This window comes from Malurus melanocephalus, unplaced genomic scaffold (assembly GCF_030028575.1).
Source record: "Malurus melanocephalus ecotype Western Australia unplaced genomic scaffold, MMel_1.1 scaffold_327, whole genome shotgun sequence".
In the NCBI taxonomy this organism is placed as follows: Eukaryota; Metazoa; Chordata; class Aves; order Passeriformes; family Maluridae; genus Malurus; species Malurus melanocephalus.
Window position 1 is genome coordinate 696,107 of NW_026623559.1, and position 23,450 is coordinate 719,556.

At 40.4% G+C, this 23,450-nt stretch overlaps 1 protein-coding gene and 1 non-coding gene across 5 annotated transcripts in view; both read left to right on the forward strand.

Annotated features, from left to right (window-relative positions):
- Positions 1–65: 65 nt before the first annotated feature.
- Positions 66–23,450, forward strand: part of CCAR1 (cell division cycle and apoptosis regulator 1) — a 28,181-nt gene continuing 4,796 nt past the window's right edge. Inside the window, exons 1-24 of one of the 4 annotated variants that reach the window (XM_057377840.1) lie at positions 66–199; positions 809–927; positions 7,357–7,529; positions 8,067–8,111; positions 8,780–8,812; positions 9,524–9,589; positions 9,778–9,971; positions 10,506–10,620; positions 10,702–10,894; positions 11,875–12,007; positions 12,288–12,449; positions 12,884–13,109; positions 14,415–14,528; positions 15,325–15,491; positions 16,208–16,418; positions 17,224–17,307; positions 17,947–18,132; positions 19,388–19,579; positions 19,886–20,119; positions 20,461–20,572; positions 20,831–20,872; positions 22,218–22,300; positions 22,760–22,906; positions 23,325–23,445. In XM_057377840.1, coding sequence (XP_057233823.1) covers positions 855–927; positions 7,357–7,529; positions 8,067–8,111; positions 8,780–8,812; positions 9,524–9,589; positions 9,778–9,971; positions 10,506–10,620; positions 10,702–10,894; positions 11,875–12,007; positions 12,288–12,449; positions 12,884–13,109; positions 14,415–14,528; positions 15,325–15,491; positions 16,208–16,418; positions 17,224–17,307; positions 17,947–18,132; positions 19,388–19,579; positions 19,886–20,119; positions 20,461–20,572; positions 20,831–20,872; positions 22,218–22,300; positions 22,760–22,906; positions 23,325–23,445 — 3,106 coding nt within the window. In that variant the 5' untranslated portion in view covers positions 66–199; positions 809–854. The remainder of the gene's footprint in view (positions 200–808; positions 928–7,356; positions 7,530–8,066; positions 8,112–8,779; positions 8,813–9,523; positions 9,590–9,777; positions 9,972–10,505; positions 10,621–10,701; positions 10,895–11,874; positions 12,008–12,287; positions 12,450–12,883; positions 13,110–14,414; positions 14,529–15,324; positions 15,492–16,207; positions 16,419–17,223; positions 17,308–17,946; positions 18,133–19,387; positions 19,580–19,885; positions 20,120–20,460; positions 20,573–20,830; positions 20,873–22,217; positions 22,301–22,759; positions 22,907–23,324; positions 23,446–23,450) is intronic. The other 3 variants (XM_057377842.1, XM_057377844.1, XM_057377843.1) reach the window with 3 other exon arrangements.
- LOC130580387 (small nucleolar RNA SNORD98) lies at positions 15,105–15,169 on the forward strand. The gene has a single exon (XR_008966100.1). It is a non-coding gene; the product is annotated as a small nucleolar RNA SNORD98 (small nucleolar RNA).

The window sequence follows — 23,450 nt, forward strand, 5'->3', positions numbered from 1 at the left end:
GGGCCCGCGTTGCTGACCAGGGGCGGCGGGAGGACGAGAAGGAGGAGGAGAAGGAAGAGGAAGGGGCGGGAAGGCCCCGCTTCCCGCCCGCCCGGCCCGGCGTCGCTGCCGCCGCCTCCCCTTGCCTTTTTCCCGTGCAGCGCTTTCCGCCCGGCGGCGGGGCCCGGGCACGGGGCCGGGAACGGAGGCTGCCGAGAGGGTAAAGGAGCTTTCACGCGTGCCGGTGGCGGGCGGTCCCCGGCGGGCGCGGGCCGAGGGCCGGAGGGAGGGCCGGGAGGGAGCGGCGGGGCTGGTGCGCGGCCCGGCCGCGCTCGCGTGGTTCCCGCAGTTCCCGGCGTGCCCGGGGCTCCCCTGCCCTTGTGCGCGGAGACGGAAACAGCCRTGGGTGAACGCGTGCGGTGTGCTGCCGGCAGCGCTTCCCCGCCGGGGCCGAGAGCAGCCCTGCAAAACAAATAATAAATGTAAATTCTTAGTTCTGCGGAGTCACCTTTCCCTTAGTCTTCCTAGAAATGGGAATACGTTTTTGCGCTTTAAGTCGCGGTAGTCCCATTGTTAGGAAGTGGGGGAGGGAGACTGCCTTAGGAATATAAATAACTTGCTTTACAACTTTTTGTGTTTATCATACGTGACGCATGTTGCCCACCCGGCTTTAGGGGTGTAAAGCGAATATCTCAACACTTTTTCTTTCTTTTTCGGTTGGTTTGTTTGGGTTTTTTTTTGTTTGTTTGCTTTTTTTTTTTTCCACCCAGAATTAAAATAGCCTGACGGTATGTGTTTCAAAGATTGCAGCTGCACTTTATCTTACTAGATTGCAGTTACAGAAGATAGACGCCCAGGAGATTCTACCTTCTGCCATGGCTCAGTTTGGAGGACAGAAAAATCCCCCTTGGGCTACTCAGTTTACAGCCACTGCGGTGTCTCAACCAGGTCAGTTTACACATCACTCAGTGTTTGAACYCTGACATCTAGTAGATTTGGAGATTCCATACTTGGGTATGCACTTCAGAGTGGCACCATGCTAACTAACTTATCTGAAGCCTATTTAAGTTGGGATTTTTTTCCCACAATAGAGACTTTAAAAGTCATTGCCTAATGCTGCCTATTGGGTTTGTTTGTTGTTTGGTTTCCTTAAGGGATATAAGTAAAATCCCAGGTAAATATGTATTGATTGTTTTGATCAATAAATAATATACCAAATTATTCATRTCCAAAGATGTGTAAATCAAATTACTTTTTATCAAATTATGTACATCTAGATGAAATAATATCAGCACTACCAAGGCATTACAGATTTTTTTTTAAGTGCTTCCTGAGTTTCATTTCCTGGGCAGCCTGGATCAATGGTTACAAATTATTTTGCCATTATTAATATATTAGACATACTTCACATAATGGGAAGGTCTCTGAAATTTGGTACTTGGGTGAGAAAGGGGTGTTTCCTTTTTAATGCTGAATTAGAACTTAAAAATCCCTATAACCACAGGCATTGCCCTAATAAAGTAGAGGGGTTCCTTTGGTTTAGCTAAGAAGTGCTATCTGATTGCAAATTGGAAAGCTCCCTGGCTCCATTTTCATGTTGGTTGACAGCAAAAAAGATTTGAGGCAAGAATGTGAAGCTTGGTGCCTGATSAATTTTGGTGCTTCCATTTCCAGTTCTGGAGCGCCTTTTGCTCTTGAATACAAAGTGGTTGTTAATTAAACGTTATAGTTACGTTGTGRGATGTCAAAAGGCTTCAGCAAAGCTGTGGCACTTGAAGGGTGCTCTGATTTGATGGGAATTTCAATGTCACGCCTCCTTTGTCAGTAGCTGTGTGTGTGTGAGCCTAGTAAAGGTTGGGAGTTCGTGGCATTCTTTGGAGGTGCATGTCTGGGATGGGTCTGGGATGGGTCTGGGATGGGAATCTTTCTCCTCTCCTGACTGAGTTTTCTTTCCCAAAATGAATCCTCTGTCTCCATTTTTTTCCCATGGGCACTGATCCAATCATATTGCATGTCCTCAGGGAATGACCACCCACCATGTGCTTCACAGTACTCTGTCCCAACGTGCCTTTTGCTTTTCCTCCATGGCCCTTCTGCTCCATTCTCCACCTAAATTGTAGCTGTACCTGACTAGCTTCCCACAGGCAGTTTTTCACYGTTTCTCTGATTATATGAATGGCACTGCCTCCTTCAGTAAAAAATTCCCTAAGAGCTGGAATGGGAATGTGGGAGAGGCAAACTTTGCTTTTGGTTCTCATTTTGAACTGGGGATACATTGGAGCAGTCAAAGAATGGGAGCATCTGGGCTGGACTATTCTTGATATATTGGCTAATGTGACAGCTWATGCATCAGAAATAGTGGTGAAAAGTGAAGGAGCAGCTCCATGTTTCAGAGGGAAAGTGCACAAAACCTGCCAAGGGGAGGAGCTGGCAGCCATCTTAGAGCTTGCTGAGGTAGGACCAGGAGGGGGCCCTGGAGGAGGGGTGGATGGAGCGTACATGAACTTTTTATCCATGTTCTTGTGCTTGTGACTCTGTCCTGGGACAGCCTACTTGAGAGCCTCCTTAAATTAAATAAAGTGCAAATGTAACTGGGATAGGACTGGCCAGCATCAGTTGCTGGAGAGAGTTTTCACCTTCTCAATGAGGACAGTATCTCCAGGGGTTTTTAGCTGTTCATCTGACCCGGCAGCACCTGACTCCAATGTGAGCCATTGAAGACATAACATTTGGTTGTACTTTTGCCTTCTTCCTGTGCTAGCTCCACATTCCTTCGTGTTCCTAGTGTCCTGTTCACGATGGAATGTCCTTTCCTATTCCTACTGCAATACACAGTCACCGTGTCTGCATCYTCTTTCTTCCCTGTGTGCACTGTTGAATCCAGTCCCTGGGATTCTTCTTCCCAGCTGCTATTTTAGTAAATACTTGCTCCCCAGCCTTTTTAATTGCTTATTTTGATTTATAATACAGAGCACAGGAAGCATCTTTTGGAAGGTAAGCGTGCATTTTGGGAGCTGAAGAACAGTGTTTCTGGTTGAACTTGTCCCTTTCAGTGTGAAGCTGTGACTGTYCAGAAAGAATGTTTCCTAAGGAAGAGATGCTGTCAGTGCTCAGGTGTGCTGACCAGCCTGAACTGTCTGCACCCCAGAAATTGTGCATATTGGCTTACCCCTGTGAATATCAGTGTTTGTAAACTTTTTTAAAAAACACTTTGAGAGGGATGGCCAGAGCTGTTACATATATTTATGCATGCCAGCTGTTTTTATCCAAATGTCAGGTTCTTTCTCCAAAGCATTGGTGTGCTTGGATATGAGGGAGGGACATCTTGATTTTTATAAAGTAAGCAACATGATACATATTTTTTCAAGCTGTCAGAAGCAGTATGTGATCATGTTATAAACCCAATTTGATAATTGCAAAAAATGTAATATCAGGATTGGGGGTTTGTGTTTTTTCATTGTTCTGGTGTGGGGATATTTWTTCTTGGCCATCCCTGGTGAAGAAGTAACTAAATGAGTTAAAGCCCTTAATTATTAAGGTGTGGCATGCTAATTGTAGASTGAAATGCTGTGTAATGAAGGGTTCTGTGATCCCTTTGGGAAGGTTTACTAATTACTCTCTGTGCCTGTGGTATTAAAAGAGAATGGGCAATTCCAAGTGTCAGCCAAGATCGATGTGTGMAGAGAAACTCCTACATGTAACGTGGTGAATTTTTCTCTACTCCTCTTCTCATGGTTTTATGCATCACAAGACTAAAACCAGAATAAAGCCCCCACCATGCTGGTTAAGCATTGTGAAAGCGTAAATTAAATTATGACTACTACAGAAGATTACTTTTAACTTGCATAATAATGTCCAACTCCTGAAATGCCTGCAAAGGAGAATTTCTTYCTCCTCTCTAATTCTTAATTTTTAGCACATCTTTGGTTTGTGTCACATCATCAGGGTTATGATGAAAAGCCTGGTTTTATAGAACTGTAGTGCAGGGGAACTCCTGGCTTTGCTGTATTTTGCTTGATTGGTGGTGGTGTTATTGCTGTATCAAGACTTAATTGCACTGGAGTGAAGAACGGTGCAGCTGATGAGAGCTGAAGTGCCTGGAGCTCACTGTTGTTGCTGGTGGCCCTGTGAGGTGACCAAAGCAATGTGTAGGAATAGGGTGAGCACGTGGTGGATCTCAGGCTGCTAAGGAGTGGTAGCTGGTGCAGAGTTTGCTGGCTTGCTGTAAGCASATGTCCCACGACAAATATGTTGAGCCTGGTTTCTAGCATGTGCCTTTTGAAAGGAGTATTTTTGTAGTAGGTTGTGTGTATTTGTATTGCAAGTGTGTTAGCTTGAAGAAACTTGAAACCCCAAGAACYCAATCTCACCATTTCCAACAACTGTGAGAAGTGTCCCAAGCCCTGCACAAGGTACTCCTTTACTGTAATTTTAATAAACCTATCAGTGACCAAGGAGACATATTTAGCAATGTACCTTGAAGATGTTTCCCTTAGCTCTAAAGATTTTTAGGGTTTAGAAGTAGGAAAAGGGACCACTAAATACTTGTGCTTGTTATAACAGAAATGTCTTATTACCTAATGAGAGCTGCAGCCCAGGATTCTGTCTGAGCCCTTTCAGCTGGCTGTGCCATGCAGTATTTGGTGCCAGTGGGACTTGTTTGCACTGCATTTGAAGGAAGGCATCTCCATCACTGTACTTAYTGAGATCATTACAAATCCTAAGAAGCTATTGTTTGCCACTGCAGATGCGTGTTGCCTGTAATAATAATATGCCAGTCAGATGTCAATTCCAGACTCAGTCTGTGATTCATTCTCTGTCTCTTGTTTTTCTGTGTGATTTTTCCTTTTTTTTTTTCAACTAGCAATCCAAACTCAGTTGCCTAATTAATTGGAGCCTGTTTGACCAAGATGAGTGCACAGATGAAAGGTAGTCAGATGAAAGTCCTGGAATACTTCGGGGCAAATCAGTGGGAACAAGATATAATAGCTTTGAAAAACTTGTTGCTGCAAGTGTTACCCTTTGAGGGGATCTTGGCTGTCTTGTCTTTGCCCTTTCTTAGTAAGTTGATCTGCAGTGTTGTAGATGACAGGTACCCAGTTAATATTAAATGCTCAAAAAGTGGCAGTAGAGATGGCAAAAAAAAGTTTYTTGTTTTTCTTTAGTTGACAAAATGAGCTAAGGGTCTTTGGATGGGCTGGGAATTGCTTGGGATAGTTCTGGGTTATGCTGCAAGGGAAATTGCTATAATGAAACTGAAAAGTTGAATAATCCCAAGATCTGGTTTTGGGAGTAAGCATTTTTGTGGGTACCCTTGGTACAAAAAGTAGGAGAAAACTTGTGAAATTTGCTTTTGGTARTGCTTCCCAACTTCATCCCCCTGTGTTGGAGGAACATTAGGAGAGAACTTCAGRCTGAATGACAATAGTTGGCATAGTCACACAGATTCGAAGGTAACACCATGGAGTGAGTTTCTGCACTAATGGGAATTTCTGCTCGGCATGTGGAAGTAAGAGGAGAAAGATGAATGCATTGGTTATTTGCYTTGAGTGAGCCAGCCAAGTATTGCAGCCAAAAAAAGGGAAAGTTGTCCCAGGATGCAGCAGCAAAGCTTTTGAATTGTATTTAAAGGTCTGTTTAAGGTGTGCTATGTGAGACATGGGTGAGGTTCCAGATGAGGGTGTGCTTCTGTATGGTCCAGACTGCACTTCAAATTGAAGCTGAAGATCAAACAGGAGGCAAGAGGATCAAGACAATGTAGAGTCTGTCATGAGAGAAGCCTCAAATTTTGTCTGCTGGCTTCTAAAGAAATGCAAATGTTGGAATTTTCCAGAGGGAAAAAGTTAATTAAATGCTATACACTGCAGAATGCWTAATTTCACTTATAAAATATGGTTACTTCCTGGAATGCTTATGTGACAATATTTGATACAGATCATAGTGAAAGCAATTATTTTCATTGTTGCTTATGTATTTCTTTCCTGTTTAATCTGAAAAATTTAAGATGATCAGTGCCATCAACTTGTTTTTGTGAAGATTGAGCTTGGCTGGAAAGGGCAGTGTGTTTGGAAGGATTACTTTATTCAGGAGCTGTTGAGTTGGGTACAGCATTTTCGTGTACGTTATGGTGATGATCATCAGCTACGAGCAATGTTTTACTGCRTCCCTGAGTCAGGAATGAAAGCTTCATTTTGCATCAGTAAGAGTAATGTGGAGCACAAACTCTGCAGGAATACTGTAAATCTGTTCTTCATTTCATTGTGTGTCTTTAATGGCTTTGGAAGAGAAGAACCCTGTTCATCCTGAATGTTGCTCAGTTCTGAAGATGGCTGGCTGACCTGTTTTTGCTGGCAGTGTGTTTCTCTGCTGAGTTTCTCTTTGGTTTTATTTAAACATGTGGACTAGACTGATCGCTTAATGAAGTGATATTTGAGCATGCAGCTGCCGATAACTTTTTTTAAAAGTCCTGCCAGAGAGGGAGCAGGTTTCCAGATACATTTGCAGTTTTTTGCTGAGATTTGCATTTTGCAGGGCTCTTGTCACCTAAAAGTTCCATCTGTAAGTCTTGAGAATACCTTGTTCAGAAGCATAGCCTGTGCATAGCTGCTCCTCATGATTTGCTTATATTCAGTGGTGAATTAGAAGCTGGTATGACAATAAAATAAACTAATCTTTCCTTCGAGGCAATTTGAGCCTGGGCAGCACAAACCCTTGCTGTTAAGAGCTGGAGAGAGCTTAAGTCCCCTTGTACATGAGGACTGATTAAACTCTCTGTTGTGAAAGGCTGTTCCTTCTCCACCAGCCCCCACTTCTACAGCATCCAGCTCACAGGGCAYAAAGACAGCACTGAGTGAAGCAAAAACTTGTGTGATTTCYGAGGACACATTCCATAAGGCTCTGTTTCATAGCTGCTGTTAGAGTAAAGATTTATTTTGCCCTCAGAATGGAATGTATTAATTTACAGACCAGGGCAGCAATCTTCATTTGGTTCATCCAGAACCTGAATTATCTTCAGGAAAGTATGGAAGTGGGGGGGGTGGTGTTGTATGTGGGTGCAGGTGGGAATGACAACTACAGAGCTATAAAATGAGCAGCTCAAGAGAAGGAAATGGTTCTGGTGTGGTTTACTCTTGGTAGATGAATTTAGAAGTGAAGCTAGTGGGATGTGATCCTTTCTCTTGAATTTTGGAACTTGATCCATCTCCTCAGCGAGCTTGAGTCAGGAGTGAAGCTTGATCCATCTCCTCAGCGAGCTTGACTCAGGAGTGAAGCTTGATCCATCTCCTCAGCGAGCTTGACTCAGGAGTGAAGCATCGCACTCCACATTGCGTGTAAGCTGAGGTGCTCTGGTGCTCACTGCTTGTGTTCCCTTCACAGCTGCCCTGGGGGTGCAGCAGCCCTCTCTGCTCGGAGCCTCCCCGACCATTTACACGCAGCAGACGGCCCTGGCAGCGGCCGGCCTGACCACCCAGACGCCCACCAACTACCAGCTGACGCAGACCGCCGCGCTCCAGCAGCAGGCGGCAGCCGCCGCYGCGGCCCTGCAGCAGGTAAACAGCAGCCAGCACTCCCTGAGCTTGGTGAAAGGATCCAGGAGAACAGGAGAGTGGGAAGTGGTGGACATTGCACCGGGAACCTGTCTCAGCTGTGCTGGGGTTTTAGGTTTAGAGCTAGCAGCAGGTGAATTGGTCTGTGAAGGTGGGAATTTTGGCTGTGGAGGTGGTGATTTTTATCTGTGGAAAGCCCTTCAGGAGAATGAGTTTTGCCGCATCTAAACTGAGCATCTGAAGTATCTCCCATCACTATATCTATCCTTTAGTGCATTATGCATGATTTCATAATGTGGCCTAACTGCTGTCTAAGTGTCAGGCTTAACAAAAATTGCTGATTTTAGGTAGAAAGAGATCGTCAGGGTCACCGTAAAGGCTCAGAATATTTGTTATGAAAATAATATATATTGATAATAGGTCTTTTTATTAACGTTGTTAAATGTTAATTGTTTCTATCTAGAGCTTRCTAAGCAGATAACTTGTATTTCATATAATAATTCTCCTGTTTATGATATATTTTGCTTTTATCTGTTTCAGCAATATTCACAACCTCAGCAGACTCTCTATAGTGTACAGCAACAGGTTTGTCTGATTCTTACTGTGTACATCACAAGTAACTTTAAAAATAATGTCAGTTGTGTGTCTTGTAGGATTTGTCTCCGAAATCATCCTCATATGGGAAGTTGTTAAAGAAACTTAAGTAATATTTTGTGTAGCGAGAGCTTGAAGTTCATAAACTTGGAAAGACGTRTGCAGAATGGAAACCTGCCTACCTTCATGCAAAAAAAGAATTTTAAAAATACATGCTATTCCGTGTGTAAATGATTCTTGCTGAACTTTGTTCCAAACAGGGCCRTGTATTTTAACTGCTGGAAAGATGCTGTCCAAAAAAGTTCCCTTTTGGGTTTTATTATGGTCTTCAAACTTAACAGGATTTTTAAAAAGAATAAACKTACAAGGGAATTACATGCCTAAGCTGCCTCAGCTGCCAAAATTTTTTTGGTGTTATTATTAACTTCCAGTTCAAAGCCATTTAGCATTTCTCCTTCCTGAATAAACCTGGGTTATACAATCTTAAAATTAACCCCACAAGCACAGTCTTACAGATGTGCAAACTGCTGAAATGACCACGCCCCAAAGGACTACTAGCCGCATCAGGTTAAGCAAAAACTCTTACTTGTAAAGAGGAGGTAAAATTGTWCGATTTCCTTAAGCTCATAAAATGAATTTATAACTTTATTTATTTTAAGTTGCAGCAACCTCAGCAGACCCTTTTAACTCAGGTTAGTTTGGTTTTATTGTTTGGTCTTCATCCCCAAACATAGTTAATGCAGAAGTGCAAATTTGTGACATCTTGGGTATTTTAATCTGTAAAATGAACGAATACAAGTGGACATTTTATTGATACAGGTTTATTTTATCCAGATGTTAAAATATGCATAGCCTTGGTTTCAAAAGTTAATATCAACCACTTTTCTTTAATCTTGAAGGAAATATGTGTGTTGATTATATTTGAATTTTTTTTTGTTTGAACTTCAAGTGTCCAGTTGTTCTGCATTAAATAACAAATGRGTAAAATCTTTGTGAAGGAATTTAACTTTCTGTATTAACAATATGTGTATAAAGAGGTTTAAAAAGAACCTTGCTGAACTTGATGGGTTTAAAACGTTCAGCCATTTAATGCACTGCCAATTGCTCTAGTTSTGTTTTCACTTGAACTTCTAAACAGGCTTTAAAGAGATAAAAATGTTTGACTTGATTTCATTGTCTTACTGTGTTCTGCTTTTGTAAGAAGGCAAGTATGTGAACGGTTGAGTTTGGGAAGGGTTTGTGTTGGCCTCAGCCTTTACTGAGGGGGATGTAAAGGCGGGAAGTAAATGCAAAATAATCTCTTGTGTATTCCTAGCAAAGTTGGGAATTTATCTTTGCTTCAGGCCCACTGTATGGTTACCTGTCGACAGTAATGCAGTCTTCATGCTTTTTGTCTGGTCAAGGTGCATTTTGGGGGGAAGCTGACTCTTGTAAAAAAGAAGAATAGACAGAGCCAGTCTTCATTCAAAGTAAGAAAAAAGTTATCTTCAAAAAAACCCAACAACCTGACAAAAAATATAAAAAAAACTTCCACCTTCTGAAAATGCCTGTTCTAGAGTTATTTTAACCTGCTGTCTCCGTGGCTAAAGGACCTGTTTGTTCCCTGTCAGTCTGGCAGCTGGTTAGAGGATTTAGAGTTGGCTTTGTTTGCTTGCAGCCGGCMGTCGCGCTCCCCACCAGCCTGAGCCTCTCGACGCCGCAGCCGGCAGCACAGATCACTGTGTCCTACCCAGCTCCCCGCTCCAGCCAGCAGCAAACACAGCCACAGAAGCAGCGTGTCTTCACTGGCGTGGTGACCAAGCTACATGACACGTTTGGCTTTGTGGATGAAGATGTCTTTTTTCAGCTTAGGTAAGCTGGGAACACTCAACCTGCAGATGCACTCTGTGATACCCTCACTAAATCAAAGGTTTAGATGGTTGCATGATGATGTTGACTCCACTGATAGGGCCTGCACTTAGTGTGTTATTTTCATTCAACAGTGAAAGTCAGAGAGGTTAATAGATGCTAGGTCTGAGGTACTTAACTTAAATTTTTGGTTTTTTCTTAATACAAAGCCAAAAGCTGGGAGACTCAGAGGTTATTAGCTCCTTATAATAGGAAATTGCAGGATGTGGGTGATTAAAAGCATAAAATTTGCTGTCTGCCTGTCTTAACTTGGTACTGTTTGGCAAACTTGTGTCTTTGGGACAAAGACATTGGGGATTATTAAGTTCCTGTGCAGACCCTGAACTGAAGCAGGTAGTACTTCTGAATTTGGGGGTAGATGCTCTTTCTAGAAGCCTTTTTTAATGAACTTTGCCTACATTCACACAGCTTTAAATGTAACATGCAAATGTAAACCTAGCTAAAAAAGACTCAGTACATTTTCTGTCATGTTTGCAGTGCGGTTAARGGAAAGACACCTCAGGTGGGTGACAGAGTTTTGGTCGAAGCTACTTACAATCCTAATATGCCATTCAAATGGAACGCCCAGCGGATACAGACCCTTCCAAATCAGGTATGTGGGGTTACCCAGTGGCAGTGGCAGTGCCTGACTGTGGTTTAAGCTCRCTCTCAACTCACCTGTGTTTGCTGTCAGAACCAGACCCAAGCGCAGCCGCTGCTGAAGACGCCGCCRGCCGTCCTGCAGCCCATTGCTCAGCAGACAGCCTTTGGGGTCCAGGCACAGCCACAGCCACAGTCCCTGCTGCAGGCACAGATCTCAGCAGCTTCCATCACACCTCTGCTTCAGACACAGCCTCAGCCACTGCTGCAGCAGCCAACGCCAAAAGGTGCTCCTTCAGTGCTCGCCTTTTGGGGGGTCACTCTGGTGCTTAGTGCGTGGTTATTTTCTTGGTAATCAGAAGGTTGAGGTAATAGCTGAAATAATACGGAGGGGACTCAAGTGAGTTTTCAGATTGAATGTCTTCCTCGAGCCATGTGCAAGGCACATAGCCTGCAGTAGCTCAGAGAGCTACTAATCACCTTAGTTAGTGAAATCCCCATGGACTCCTGTTCACCTTARGTTTCTGTAATCTGAAATCAAATTCAGTGTAATTTTTGTTCTTTCACAGACAAATTGGGGGGTTGAAACTRTTAATAGCAGTGCAGTCCTTCAGCATCCTCTGCAGTGTTCCTCAAAATCAGGTTTCATACAGTATGTTTAAAGCTGTTATTTCTGTGCTTGTTCATTTCAGTTAGCCAGCTTGGTATTTGAGAGAAGAAACACTGCCAAACATCTAAAACAAATCTAAAACAAAGGTTGTCAAGTCTCTGGAACTTCGAGTGGCTGATGAATCAGTGATAGAATTGATAATATTAGGGCTGRTCTTACCACTGTAAAAGCAAGGGTAGAAGAACCTAAGTAGAATTGTTTTGCATAAATGCTTGTTACAATCTAATTGGTTCATTGGCGTTTCAGATTTCAATTTCCTTCAGTTCAATGAGTAGGTAGTATATCTGTTTTAGTTTTCAAAAGGTTTAGCTATTTACTAGAATGGCTTTTTTGTGCTTAGGTTATATTAGCTTCTGTCTTAAAATGATGCTTTTAAACCAATTTCACTTAACTAGAATCTCAGTTTGCATTAGTGAAGRAAAGCTTAGGTCTCTTAGGTTTCTTTGGGTGAGTGTTAGTGATAGATTTATTTGACAGTAGAGTTGGTTTAGCAATTGTACACAAGAGAAACAGCTCTAAAGCAGCAGTGTTTGCCAAGTGTAGATAGCTGCCCTCTGCTCCCCCAGTTCTGTATTGATCTTGTACATTTTGTTTCAGGTGGTTTGTTACAGCCCCCAGTCCGTCTGGTTTCACAGCCTCAACCAGCTCGAAGACTGGACCCACCATCCCGATTTTCTGGGAGGAATGACCGAGGTGGAGACCCCATGCCGAACCGAAAAGATGACAGGAGGTATGGAGACCAGACTATGATCCAAGCATTCCATAAAGGCCTGTCCTCACCAGAGATTAACTGYTTGCTCCAGAATGAGTCAGCAAGACCCACTAGTGGTGTTAGACAAATACTCTTTATTAATTCCTAAGGCTATCTGAAATTAAGGAGTTGTGTAATCAATACTACTGAAACTTCTCCCCTTTTTGTGAGTCGTCTCTGATAGCTCTGGCTTCTGTTGTGCTGGAAATCATTTTGTTTTACCAGCTTGCAAAAATATTTGTATTTTGTGTTTTTTAAGCCGTGAAAGAGAACGAGAGAGACGTAGGTCCCGGGAAAGATCTCCCCAGAGGAAACGCTCCCGAGAGAGATCCCCCAGACGGGAGAGGGAGAGGTCACCTCGGAGACCCCGGCGCGTTGTTCCTCGTTACACGGTTCAGTTTTCCAAGTTTTCATTGGACTGGTATGTTTATAGTGCCAGATGTTTACCTACAGTTCACTCTAATCATGGGCACAGCTTACCGGGAGCTGTGTCAGCCCATGTGTGTGTAAGTGGGTGTKGAAGAACAATCTTGACTTTAAAGARAGATCAAATATTTAATGGCTGAGAACCTTGTGTGATATACTTGGTTGAGGCTCTGTGTTATTTTGGAATGCTGTTGCAAAATAGCTTTATAACCSTGTTTAATAAATAATTCCTGACATGCAGACACCCGGACTGGATGAGTATTTAATAGTTGTTTTTAAACTTCATCCATGACACTCCAATATAGTGTTCTTGATGTTTTACATATACAGTGTATATGCAGTATCAAATACACAGTGGYTGTGTTGCCAGTTAATTTACCTCTTAATGGTTTCTTTTGTTAACAGTTCTTTTTTTGCTGTTTCTTTCAGCCGTAGCTGTGATATGATGGAGCTGAGGAGGCGTTACCAGAACTTGTATATCCCAAGYGATTTCTTTGATGCTCAGTTTACATGGGTGGATGCTTTTCCCATGTCTAGACCATTTCAGCTGGGAAACTACTGTAATTTCTATGTAATGCATAGAGAAGTYGATCCTATAGATAAGAACGCTGCTGTCCTTGATCCACCTGATGCTGATCATCTCTACAGTGCTAAGGTTTGTATGCTTTTCCATTGATATTGTTAGGCAAATTAATCTGTAAGCACTACAAAACGGAGACAGAGGAGTCCCGCAACTTATTCATGAATAAAGGGAGAGGTCATGGGCATTTCCCATGGGGTCTCTCCAATTCATAGAGGACGCAGCCTCTTTTATCCCAATTTCCCGGCTCCAGTTCCCTCTCTCTTTCCCCGTTGGCTGAGGTACTTGAGAGGTACAGGCTCCCCAAAACGCCTGATAAAACCCCCCCTTCTATCATACATTGCCCCCTTTTGATATACATCTCTGTGTCTCTGCTCTGGTAGTCCATTAACATAGGCTGGGATCAAAGGAATTCTTACGGAAATTCTTATCGTTTCCTTCTATCTCCCAGTATCAGCCTTATCTTACCCCCAGAGTCAGAGTTTGTTTGTGAAGACACTCCCTTTTCATTCCTTTCAATATGACTATGCTAAAGAATTTTTTTTTTATCAATAGGGTCCAAGAATGAGTATAACTGAACTGAAAATGTTCTCAGCCACTTCAGTGAAATACAGTGTTTTAAACTTTTCAGTAAAAASCTAGTATGTAGYGCTTAAAGAACCATGACTGAAAATCAGTTTGTTTTTCTGTTGCTAGAGCTGTCCTAAATCTTGTCTACTGAGGGCTCTTCCATTCTCTGCACCCAGCTGCAGTGATGTGGTTATAGGAAMTAAAGCCAGCCTCCTGCAAGATCTCTGAATGATCTCTTAGGCAATTGCAATTCATTTTGAATAGTTATTGGAGTCCTTTTTATTCCTTCAAGGATACTTTCTGTGCAGTTTGTGTTAATCTGTTTAGTGGTATTTTCTTTCCTTCTTTCCTATTCATCTCTGTATTTACTGTTTTGTTTAAAGTAGATTGAGATAATATGAATCAGCATACGCAGTGTCATGGCTGTAATAACGTATAAAACACCCCATTATCAGGATACTTTTTAAAAACCTGTTTCATTCGAAATCTCTCATCAAAACAGGTCTGAGATTTTTTAGGGTAATGTGTGTTAGATATGTTAGTCTGAAATTACTTGCCCTCTGTGCCAAAGCTTTAAAGCCTTGACTCAGCTATCAGACATTCTGGTTTTTCAGTCTGTTTGCAGAGCAAGAGYTGTCTTTTAGAAGGTTGAGCTTCAAAACATAGTAATTGAGAAGGATCCTGTTTTATCATACACCCTGTTTATGGTAAAGAGCAACCATGTTAGGTTTTTGTATGTGAGTTTGCAAGTTGTYGTTGTTCAGCAGTGTCAGTGAGACCTTCACAAGAGTACTCTGACTTGCACCACAGGTGATGTTGATGGCTAGTCCTAGCATGGAAGATCTCTACCACAAGTCATGTGCTYTGGCTGAAGATCCCCAAGAACTTCGTGATGGATTTCAGCATCCTGCTAGACTTGTAAAGGTAAATACGCTTCAATGCCAGACACTTAGGGCCATAAAGGTTGGTTATAGAGCTTCATAATGTTTGACAATAAGAGAGGAGCTTGTAGACATCTGAATGGTTTCATTTTTCCTCTGAAGAGACCTAGTTTATATGTCAATTCTTTTTCCAGTTTATTGGAGCTTCACATTTATTGCTTTGTTCAACTTAAGCTCAAACAATTGACTTTGTTAGCTGTTTTTTACAAGCACTTACTTCTTTYGTAAGGGCTCAGCTGTGAAGAGATTACACGTGAAGCAACAGTTAAGCAGCATTTTTTAAAGTGAAACATAACCACTAAACTGAACAAGCTACTTGTTTTCCACATAAATTCTAACAGCAAACAGGAATACTTTCATTTATAGGTATGATGCTCTTGTGGTCTCACCTTTTGTAGCTTTTCTTTATCACTTTTAAGCTGGCACGTCTATAAATGTGTATCAGAGTTAAGACACRGTTTAAGTTACTCTTTGTCTTTTGAATTAGAAAGCTTTTAACTGCAGAGGAGCAATCCTGTATCAATAAATTAACTGGATGGAAAATCGTGAAAGCAAGAATGAGTGATGATGTTTTAAACCTATTCCATTGCTGAAATAATCTGTGGAAAAAAAATACCTGAACTCTTTCTTGACTGATTTTTCATTTTCAGATTTCAAAATAATGTGATGGTTTCTTGACGAATTTCAGTTTGTGTGCTACTGAAATATTCTTTGCACTTTGGGAAAATGATTTTTTTAACCCCTAGCAGGGGAACATTCAGAAGACTCTTTTTGTCTAGTTTTTAGTGGGTATGAAAGGCAAAGATGAAGCTATGGCTATTGGAGGACACTGGTCCCCATCACTGGATGGACCTGATCCAGAAAAGGACCCTTCCGTGCTGATAAAGACGGCTATTCGTTGTTGCAAGGCTCTTACAGGGATTGACTTAAGTGTGTGCACGCAATGGTAAGTACTGTACTGCAAAGCCGAGTACACTGTAGAAATACTTGTCTGTTACCAAAAGTTAAAAAGAAAAGAAAAAGCTGGGAAAACCTTTTTTCTTTGTCAACTGCTCTTGGTAGTTCAGGTAAACTACTCAAAGGATGTTCTGTTCGGTAATAAGCTTGATGGGTGCCAACTGTGCTGAACACTGCATTAAGAACTAATTTAAAATTCTGGATTTATTTTTGACATACTGTAATTTTTTTAATGAACGTGCTTTGAAAATACTTTTCATTTTGTGTATAGCTGGAGAGGATCGTCAAGAGAACTTCATTTCATTGTTCTTTTGTTATAAATAAATAGCCRTTTGTTATACAGCCATATTTTCTCTTGATGGGTTTCTGTCCTGTGTTAACTCTCACTTTAGTTGTACTAATACCAGGAAAGTCTGTTGTATGCTAAATTTAWAGTTCTTCGACAACTTCTGTTTGCACATAAAACCTACGTGTGCTAAACAACAAGCTGAACTAAAAGCATTTTGTTGGCTTTCCTCCTTTTCAGTTGCAATACCTTTTTACAAGTGTGCCAAAAGAGAAAATATGGCTCCCATAATTTTTTTCTTTAGATAAACCTCAAGGTCTTGCAGCAAAATTTCTTTACTTGATGTGCTACAAGTGATCTAGGCTCTTTAAAATGTATTGTAGAATTTTTTTTCCAACATGCTTCTTCCCTTGCAACAGGTACCGTTTTGCAGAGATTCGCTACCATCGCCCTGAGGAGACCCACAAGGGGCGTACAGTTCCAGCTCATGTGGAGACAGTGGTTTTATTTTTCCCGGATGTTTGGCATTGCCTTCCCACCCGCTCAGAGTGGGAAACCCTCTCCCGAGGATACAAGCAGCAGCTGGTCGAGAAGCTTCAGGGTGAACGCAAGGAGGCTGATGGAGAACAGGCACTGAACGCTAATCCCTTTTTCTATTTCTGCTTCTCACAGGCACAGGAACACAGGCACAAAATGCACACCACATACTACACAACATACATACATAGGAGGAACATAACTGGTAACAATGACTGGTAAACCAGCTTTCAGCAGTGTAGTGAATGTTGCTTTTTATTTTTATTTCAGCTAGTTCACTAACTTTAAATGTGTATGCTGATATCMAAAATGGAATTAAATTGTGCTTATGATGCGCAGAAAGCTTTTTATCGTAGACGTAGTTGCTGGAATCTGGGACCAGTTGTTGAGTGAGATTCAGTTTATGAATAGCTGTCTTTGAACATTTTGCCATTTTCTGAAATTTCTAAATTCTCTCTTGTGGCCAGTTCTAATTGTGATACTTGAAATTGAACAAACACTAGTCTGAAACATCTGAATTTCAGGCCACGTGGCTGATCAACATCTTGGAATAAGGGAAGGTCTGACTGAACAAAGAGTAATTTGGGGGATTTAAAATCTGGGGGAAGATGACCCACTGTGTGGTTACTGGAGACCAGCAGTGTCTGTGTAACCCCAATATCCTTCGTGGTGTTGCTTATCACCCTTTTGTGTTCCACAGATCTGGCTTGTATTGGCTGAGTGGCACTGTGACCATTTATAAAGTGGTAGAATGTGTGTGTGAACTTGTCTAAATAATAACTTTAGGAGAAGACTATCTGAAACAGTTGTGACCTTGCACAGATCAGCAACAGAATTTAAAAATTACTGAAATGCTTTCAAGCTTTCTGAATGATAATTTCTACATTTTATTTGTCAGGATGAAGAGGAAAAGGATGATGGGGAAGCTAAAGAGATCTCTACGCCTACACACTGGTCTAAACTGGATCCAAAAACAATGAAGGTAACAAACACTTGTTAAAATTTGATTCCATCATATATTTTTGCTTTTAAGACATGAACTGAAATACAGCTGTGTGTTCCCTTAACGGAGGAAAAATCTTCAGTAGTGTTTTGCTGAATGTATAGGTATTATAGATATGATCTCACAGTTTGCAGGAATGACTCCTGTTTGTAGCAAATGAATACAGCTAATTGAACCTATTCTGAACTTTTAAATACTGTACAATTAAAGGATATCACATATGATACATTAACTGGAAAATGAGATTTCTGCAATAATCTGCCAGATTACTAATTGCATTAAAAAGATGGGGTCTAAAATACTCAAAATAATTGTACAAAAATATATGTCTGGAGGCATAATAAAAAGTTTCCTCAAATTAATAATAATGTTAAACTACTTTACTACAGTAAAATACTTTCCCTGCCTCTGAAAAGTTCCTCAGAAAGAAGTTTTTTTGGTGGAAGATATCACTTTAAATGTAATATGTTTTTTGTGTCACTATTAGTGTTTTTCAGCACATGTTTAAAAAACACAGTTGACTTTTCAGTGCTGTTAATTTTTACTTCACTTYCTCTGCTAATCAAACGTTTTGTTACATTTCTGCCTGGTACCACTCACAAAGTTTTTATTTACCAGGTAAATGACCTTCGCAAAGAGTTAGAAAGTCGAACCCTTAGCTCTAAAGGACTGAAATCTCAGCTGATAGCTCGACTGACAAAGCAGCTGAAAGTAGAGGAACAAAAAGAAGAGCAAAAGGAGCTAGAGAAGTCTGAGAAAGAAGAGGAAGAGGAGGAGGATAGGAAATCTGAAGATGATAAAGAGGTTAGAATTTGGACATAATTGACTCAAGTCTGAAGTATACTTAAATATATAAAATATTGAAAATTTGTGTAAGTACATGTAACCCTAAAAAGTAGAGGAATATGTCTGGTTGATTTGGGATTTTGTAGTTCTGGGATGACTGTACTGGGAACTCTTGCTGTAACTTGAGCTGCTGAATTGGAAATAAATCTTGGGCAGTTTGGATCTATTTATATCAGCCAAGATAGCTGAAATGTGCAACTGCACTAAGGGTGTCTGAATTCATGTTAGACCGTAAATGTAAGGAAAAATAAATCCCAGACTCCTGAGGAAAACCATGCTCAAGAAAGAGTAGACATACTTAACAAGACCTTAATTCCTTAAACCTACATGAAAACCAGCTGCTTACTTGTGTTGGCCTCTGTGTCTCACAGTCCAGCTTCTTCAGGATGGTTTGCTTGGGTTCATTTTCCCTTACAATGAAGCTTTAATTTTTGCTTTTGGATACTTGTGTATTGGAGTTTCTCAGTTTTGCTGTTGGTAGTTGCGGTGCTTCTGAGTCCTATTAGCTGTTTCACAAGGATGAAYAAGATCTGTGCAGTAAGGCCAAAGCTCAAGCACAGAAAAAAGGCAGAAATGTCTGGAGAATGGATTGTTTGTTGGTTGCATTTAAACGCACCTTTTAGTGTTACCTGCTAACTTGTATGGGGTAATTGGAAGTTTTATGTATCTCTTGTTGAGGGATAAAGGCCATGTGCTGCTTGCTAATTCTATCAGCTGCTGCTGCCTTCTCCCACATCTTGGATGGGCTTCAACTAGCTTGAGGTTTCTTGCCACAGTTTTCTTCAGGATTGGAGGGGAACTTTGATTGTGCTGGCTTTTTTATAAAGCAAAAGCTTTGCTGTGACTTTTGTAGTCAGGAGATTCAGTCTTTCTCTCTTTGCAGTGAGTAAGCTGGTGGCATTTTACCTTTTGTAACCCTTTGTTTCATTGATCAGGTGTATCTATAGAGATTTCATTTCTCATAATGAGGAGTTAAGTAAATTGTCATCTGCTAGCTGTTAAAGCTGTGTTGGATATCTTTGGAGAGATGATGTATGAAGCCTTTCTCTTCTTTTTTAAGGAATAGAAAGCTTGCTGTACAATGTACAGTTGTACATTGCTTTCAGCAGCTTAGGCTTTGCTTTCCCCAAAGCAGTCAGTCCTAAAAGCTAATGTAGAGGCTGAACCTCCAGCTTTGAAATATGCTCTATGTTAGTTTGTTGCCCTTTTTTAGGAAGAGGAAAGAAAACGCCAAGAGGAACTGGAACGKCAGCGGCGGGAGAGACGCTATATCCTGCCAGATGAGCCAGCCATCATTGTGCACCCAAACTGGGCAGCAAAGAGTGGCAAGTTTGACTGCAGCATCATGTCTCTAAGTGTTCTTCTGGACTACAGATTGGAAGATAATAAAGAACATTCCTTTGAGGTAACTCAGCTGTGCTACTTATAGTTAGCTGTTCTTGTTTCTTTCTAATTTTTGCGAGAAAATAKTTAAATTGTCAAGTCTTTGGTACATGGTTTACAGTAGGGAATACACAGGTTTTCAGATATGGAATGGAGTTTGTAAAGTTGTTTCAGGTTTTCATATTCAAAGCAGATAATAAGAAAYATGACACTCCATAAAATTCTGTTCTGGTGGAAGTTGCTAAGATGGTACCTSATAGCTGCTTTATCATAGTTATATACATTTTAATACATGTTTTAAAACTTTTTGTCATTTCTTTATATGCAGGTATCATTGTTTGCGGAACTCTTCAATGAAATGCTTCAGAGAGATTTTGGTGTCAGAATTTACAAAGCACTGATTTCTCTCCCAGAGAGAGAGGACAAAAAGGACAAAAAAAGCAAAAAAGATGAGAGGAAAGAAAAAAAAGAAGAAAAAGATGATGAAACAGATGATCCAAAACCTAAAAGAAGAAAATCTGGAGATGATAAAGATAAAAAAGAAGAGAAAGATGAAAAGAAGGTCTGSAGTTAGTTCATATGCAGTTCTATYCTGTCTGGATCAATATTAAAGTGTTTCTATTTCAATTTTACATTATTGTTTTCAAAAACTTAGCTCTTGTAATGTTGGTTAATTGATTTGGCTTTTTGATCTGTTTAAATATCCTTCAGTTATATTCAGTAATTAAAAAATTTTACAGGTGTATTTGGGAGTATTCTAACACTTAGGTATATCACAGATTTCTATCTGCTCTTAAGTGACTAAGCATAAATGTAGGAAAATTTTGACTGACTGGTAGTAAGGTTTTTACTTTGCTGGTTTTTGATTCTGRCTAGATAAATATTCAGGAAYTTCTATTACAGAAGGAAGATAAAAGGAAAGATGATTCTAAAGATGAAGAAGAAACTGAAGATGACAATAATCAAGAAGAATACGATCCAATGGAGGCAGAAGAGGCTGAAGATGAAGATGAAGGTATCTTGACCTATGAATTTTGTGACCTTTCATATTTTTTTTCATCAGCACTGATTATATTCTTTCAAGCTGGAGAACGCACTGGAACTAGACAATTTAAAATTGCATTCTTATACTAGTTCTATTTTAGTAATTGTGACCAGTTCTACGTAAAATGTAAGTACCTTTATGCTAGGCATTGTATGAACATAGTTAATATAAACTGGCTGTGGTGCTCTAAGTAAGGCATGCATATAGAAGTGGTTTTATTTTTTTCAGAATGCAGACCACTCGCAACTCCCATTGAAGTCAGTAGGAGATGTGAGTATTCAGCACCTCTGAAAAACCAAGCCACTTATACGTGCCTAACTTGTACTCCTCAGTTCTGCAGTGTCATCCTGGTTTTGCTAGGACAGAACGTAGTGTGGSTGCTCTTTATCCAGTGTTACAAGGCGTTGGTTTTGGTTTGGGTGGAGTTGTGTTAGCCTGAAGAAATAGGGAAAGGGTCTGGAGAACTTGCCAGGCAGCAGGAGCAGCTTTTCCCCTGCTCRGAGATTCAGAAAGGTTTAAGACATCATATGTGTTTTTTGGTTTGTACTTCGGTGTAGCTGCTTTTCTGTAGAGAGGTTTTGCTAGAAATGCAAGCTTGAACTGTGTGGRCATTGCAGTCCCAGCATTTTCAGTYGTATTTTTGGCTGAGTAGTGTACCAGCTTTAAAAAACTGGTGCTAATGTGTGGTTTTCAGACTAACTCCTATTTGCTTATAATTTGTCTGTGAGAGTGGCCTGGGCTTGTCTGTTCACTACAAGTGCTTTTGCTTCCCATAATCTGTCCTTGTGCCATTCCCAGTCAAGAGTTGCTGAGAWAACCCACAAGCCATGGAGGTGCAGGAGAAAGCAATTGGTTCTCRGAAAAGGGTTGGTGAAATAGCCAAGTGTTGTAATGCATAGTTCTTTCCAAAGTTTTCCTCACAAGGAAATTGAGCTTTAAGCTGAACTTGGAACATGGTTCTCTGACCCAAGACTTGCATGTAAGGTACAGAGCTGCATGCCGTAATCYATCCCAGCAGTTGTTGTAACTCTTTCAATTCAGTTTCACTGTACTGTCTACGTTTAGACAAAAAACCTGCCATTTGTAATTCTCATCAAATAAACGATGTGATCTGTAACTTCTTGGAGAATCCAAATCATAGGAAATCTCTCACTCCAACATGAGTATAAACACYTTCTTTTTATTATGTAGTTTATATGGTTTATATTATATTAAATATTTGYGAGTAAACAATACTGAATTTGAATAGGAATAACCATAACTGAGTGCAGACTCTGCCAAGGCTCATTAGGGAGAATTGTCATAATTTCCTGCACACTACTTAAATAGATGGAGATGTTGGCAGAACTCAGTTTGGCCTTGTTAGCATTTGTTTCAGTTCTTCCATCCTGTGTGTGAAACAAACACATGGAAAAATTAGAAATTGCTTATGTTAAAAGCAGACCAGGGAAAAATCMAACAGGGCTCACTTCAATGCATTTATTATTATTTTTCAGGCAAGTATATTGCAGACKTTTGGGGCTTTACATGGACTTTTCTAGTGGCCATGTGTATTCTGGTAATGGTTATACAGTCGTTTGCTGTGGATATGTTGAATTTTCTTTCTGTTTTGCAGACCGGGATGAAGAGGAAATGAACAAACGGGAGGACAGAAGAGAGGGAAATAAGCATTGTAAAGAGAGGGCGTCTAAAGATAARGTAATTAACACCTTTCTTAACAACTACATAGAACTTCTTAGAGGTGTGCTAATTACAGCTTAGCTTTATTTTTATTATAAGACAAGTTTTTCACTTTGAAAACAGCTGTTAAGTAAATGATTGAGGGGAGAAGGGATGTGTCCCATTGTACAGTTAGGTTACTTCAGTGATCATTTTTTACAGTTAGTGTGAACAAAAGGAAGTTGTGTCTACCAGTTATTACTATCCATTGTGCTGTATTCCTTTTACATATGGAAAGATTACTTGTCTTATGTGGCTTAATAGTCTTCAGTAATGTGATCAGTTGGTAAATGCTAGTAATATTAATTACTTGACTGAACGTAATGATAAAATAAACAGAGAAAATACTGTTAAGTGAGATGTTTATGCATATTTTTAGTAGATGATGTGGGAATGATGTTTTAACTCTGTAATGATCCCCTAATCTGTTTTCTGTAGGAGAAAGACAAGACCCAGATGGTAACTGTTAACAGAGATCTCCTGATGGCTTTTGTTTATTTTGATCAAAGTCATTGTGGATACCTTCTGGAGAAGGACATGGAAGAGATCCTGTACACTCTTGGACTGCACCTGTCACGCGCTCAGGTTTTGTATAGCACTRAAAAACTCCTTGAATATATTACAGGAATGTTGTTGGTGGGAGAAATGTAATTTAGTTTCTAAAGGTTTTTCCTCACATATCTGATCTCTGATTTGTATGCAGTCACTTTATATTTACAATGAAATACTAGTTTAATCATGTGTAAATTGTCTTGGAGTGAAAAGGTGAAGTTTGCAKCTCATAATATGCCCACAATATGTCCATGCTACTGTATATGTAGCTTTTGTCTCAAATTTGTATTTTTTTCATCCTAGTTTGTTTGCATTTTAAGCCCCATTATGTTAAAGTTCAGAAAGCTGTGCAATTTCTTTTAAGTTTTCCAAGTTAAAAGATTTTTGATCATGTAACAGGAGCTCTGTGTCTTAAATAACACAATTATTTCTTCTCATGGTTGTGTTGTAGGTCAAGAAGCTGCTGAATAAAGTAGTGCTTCGAGAATCTTGCTTTTACAGGAGATTAACAGATACTTCTAAAGATGAAGAAAACCAGGAAGAGTCTGAAGAGCTGCAGGAAGATATGTTAGGTGGG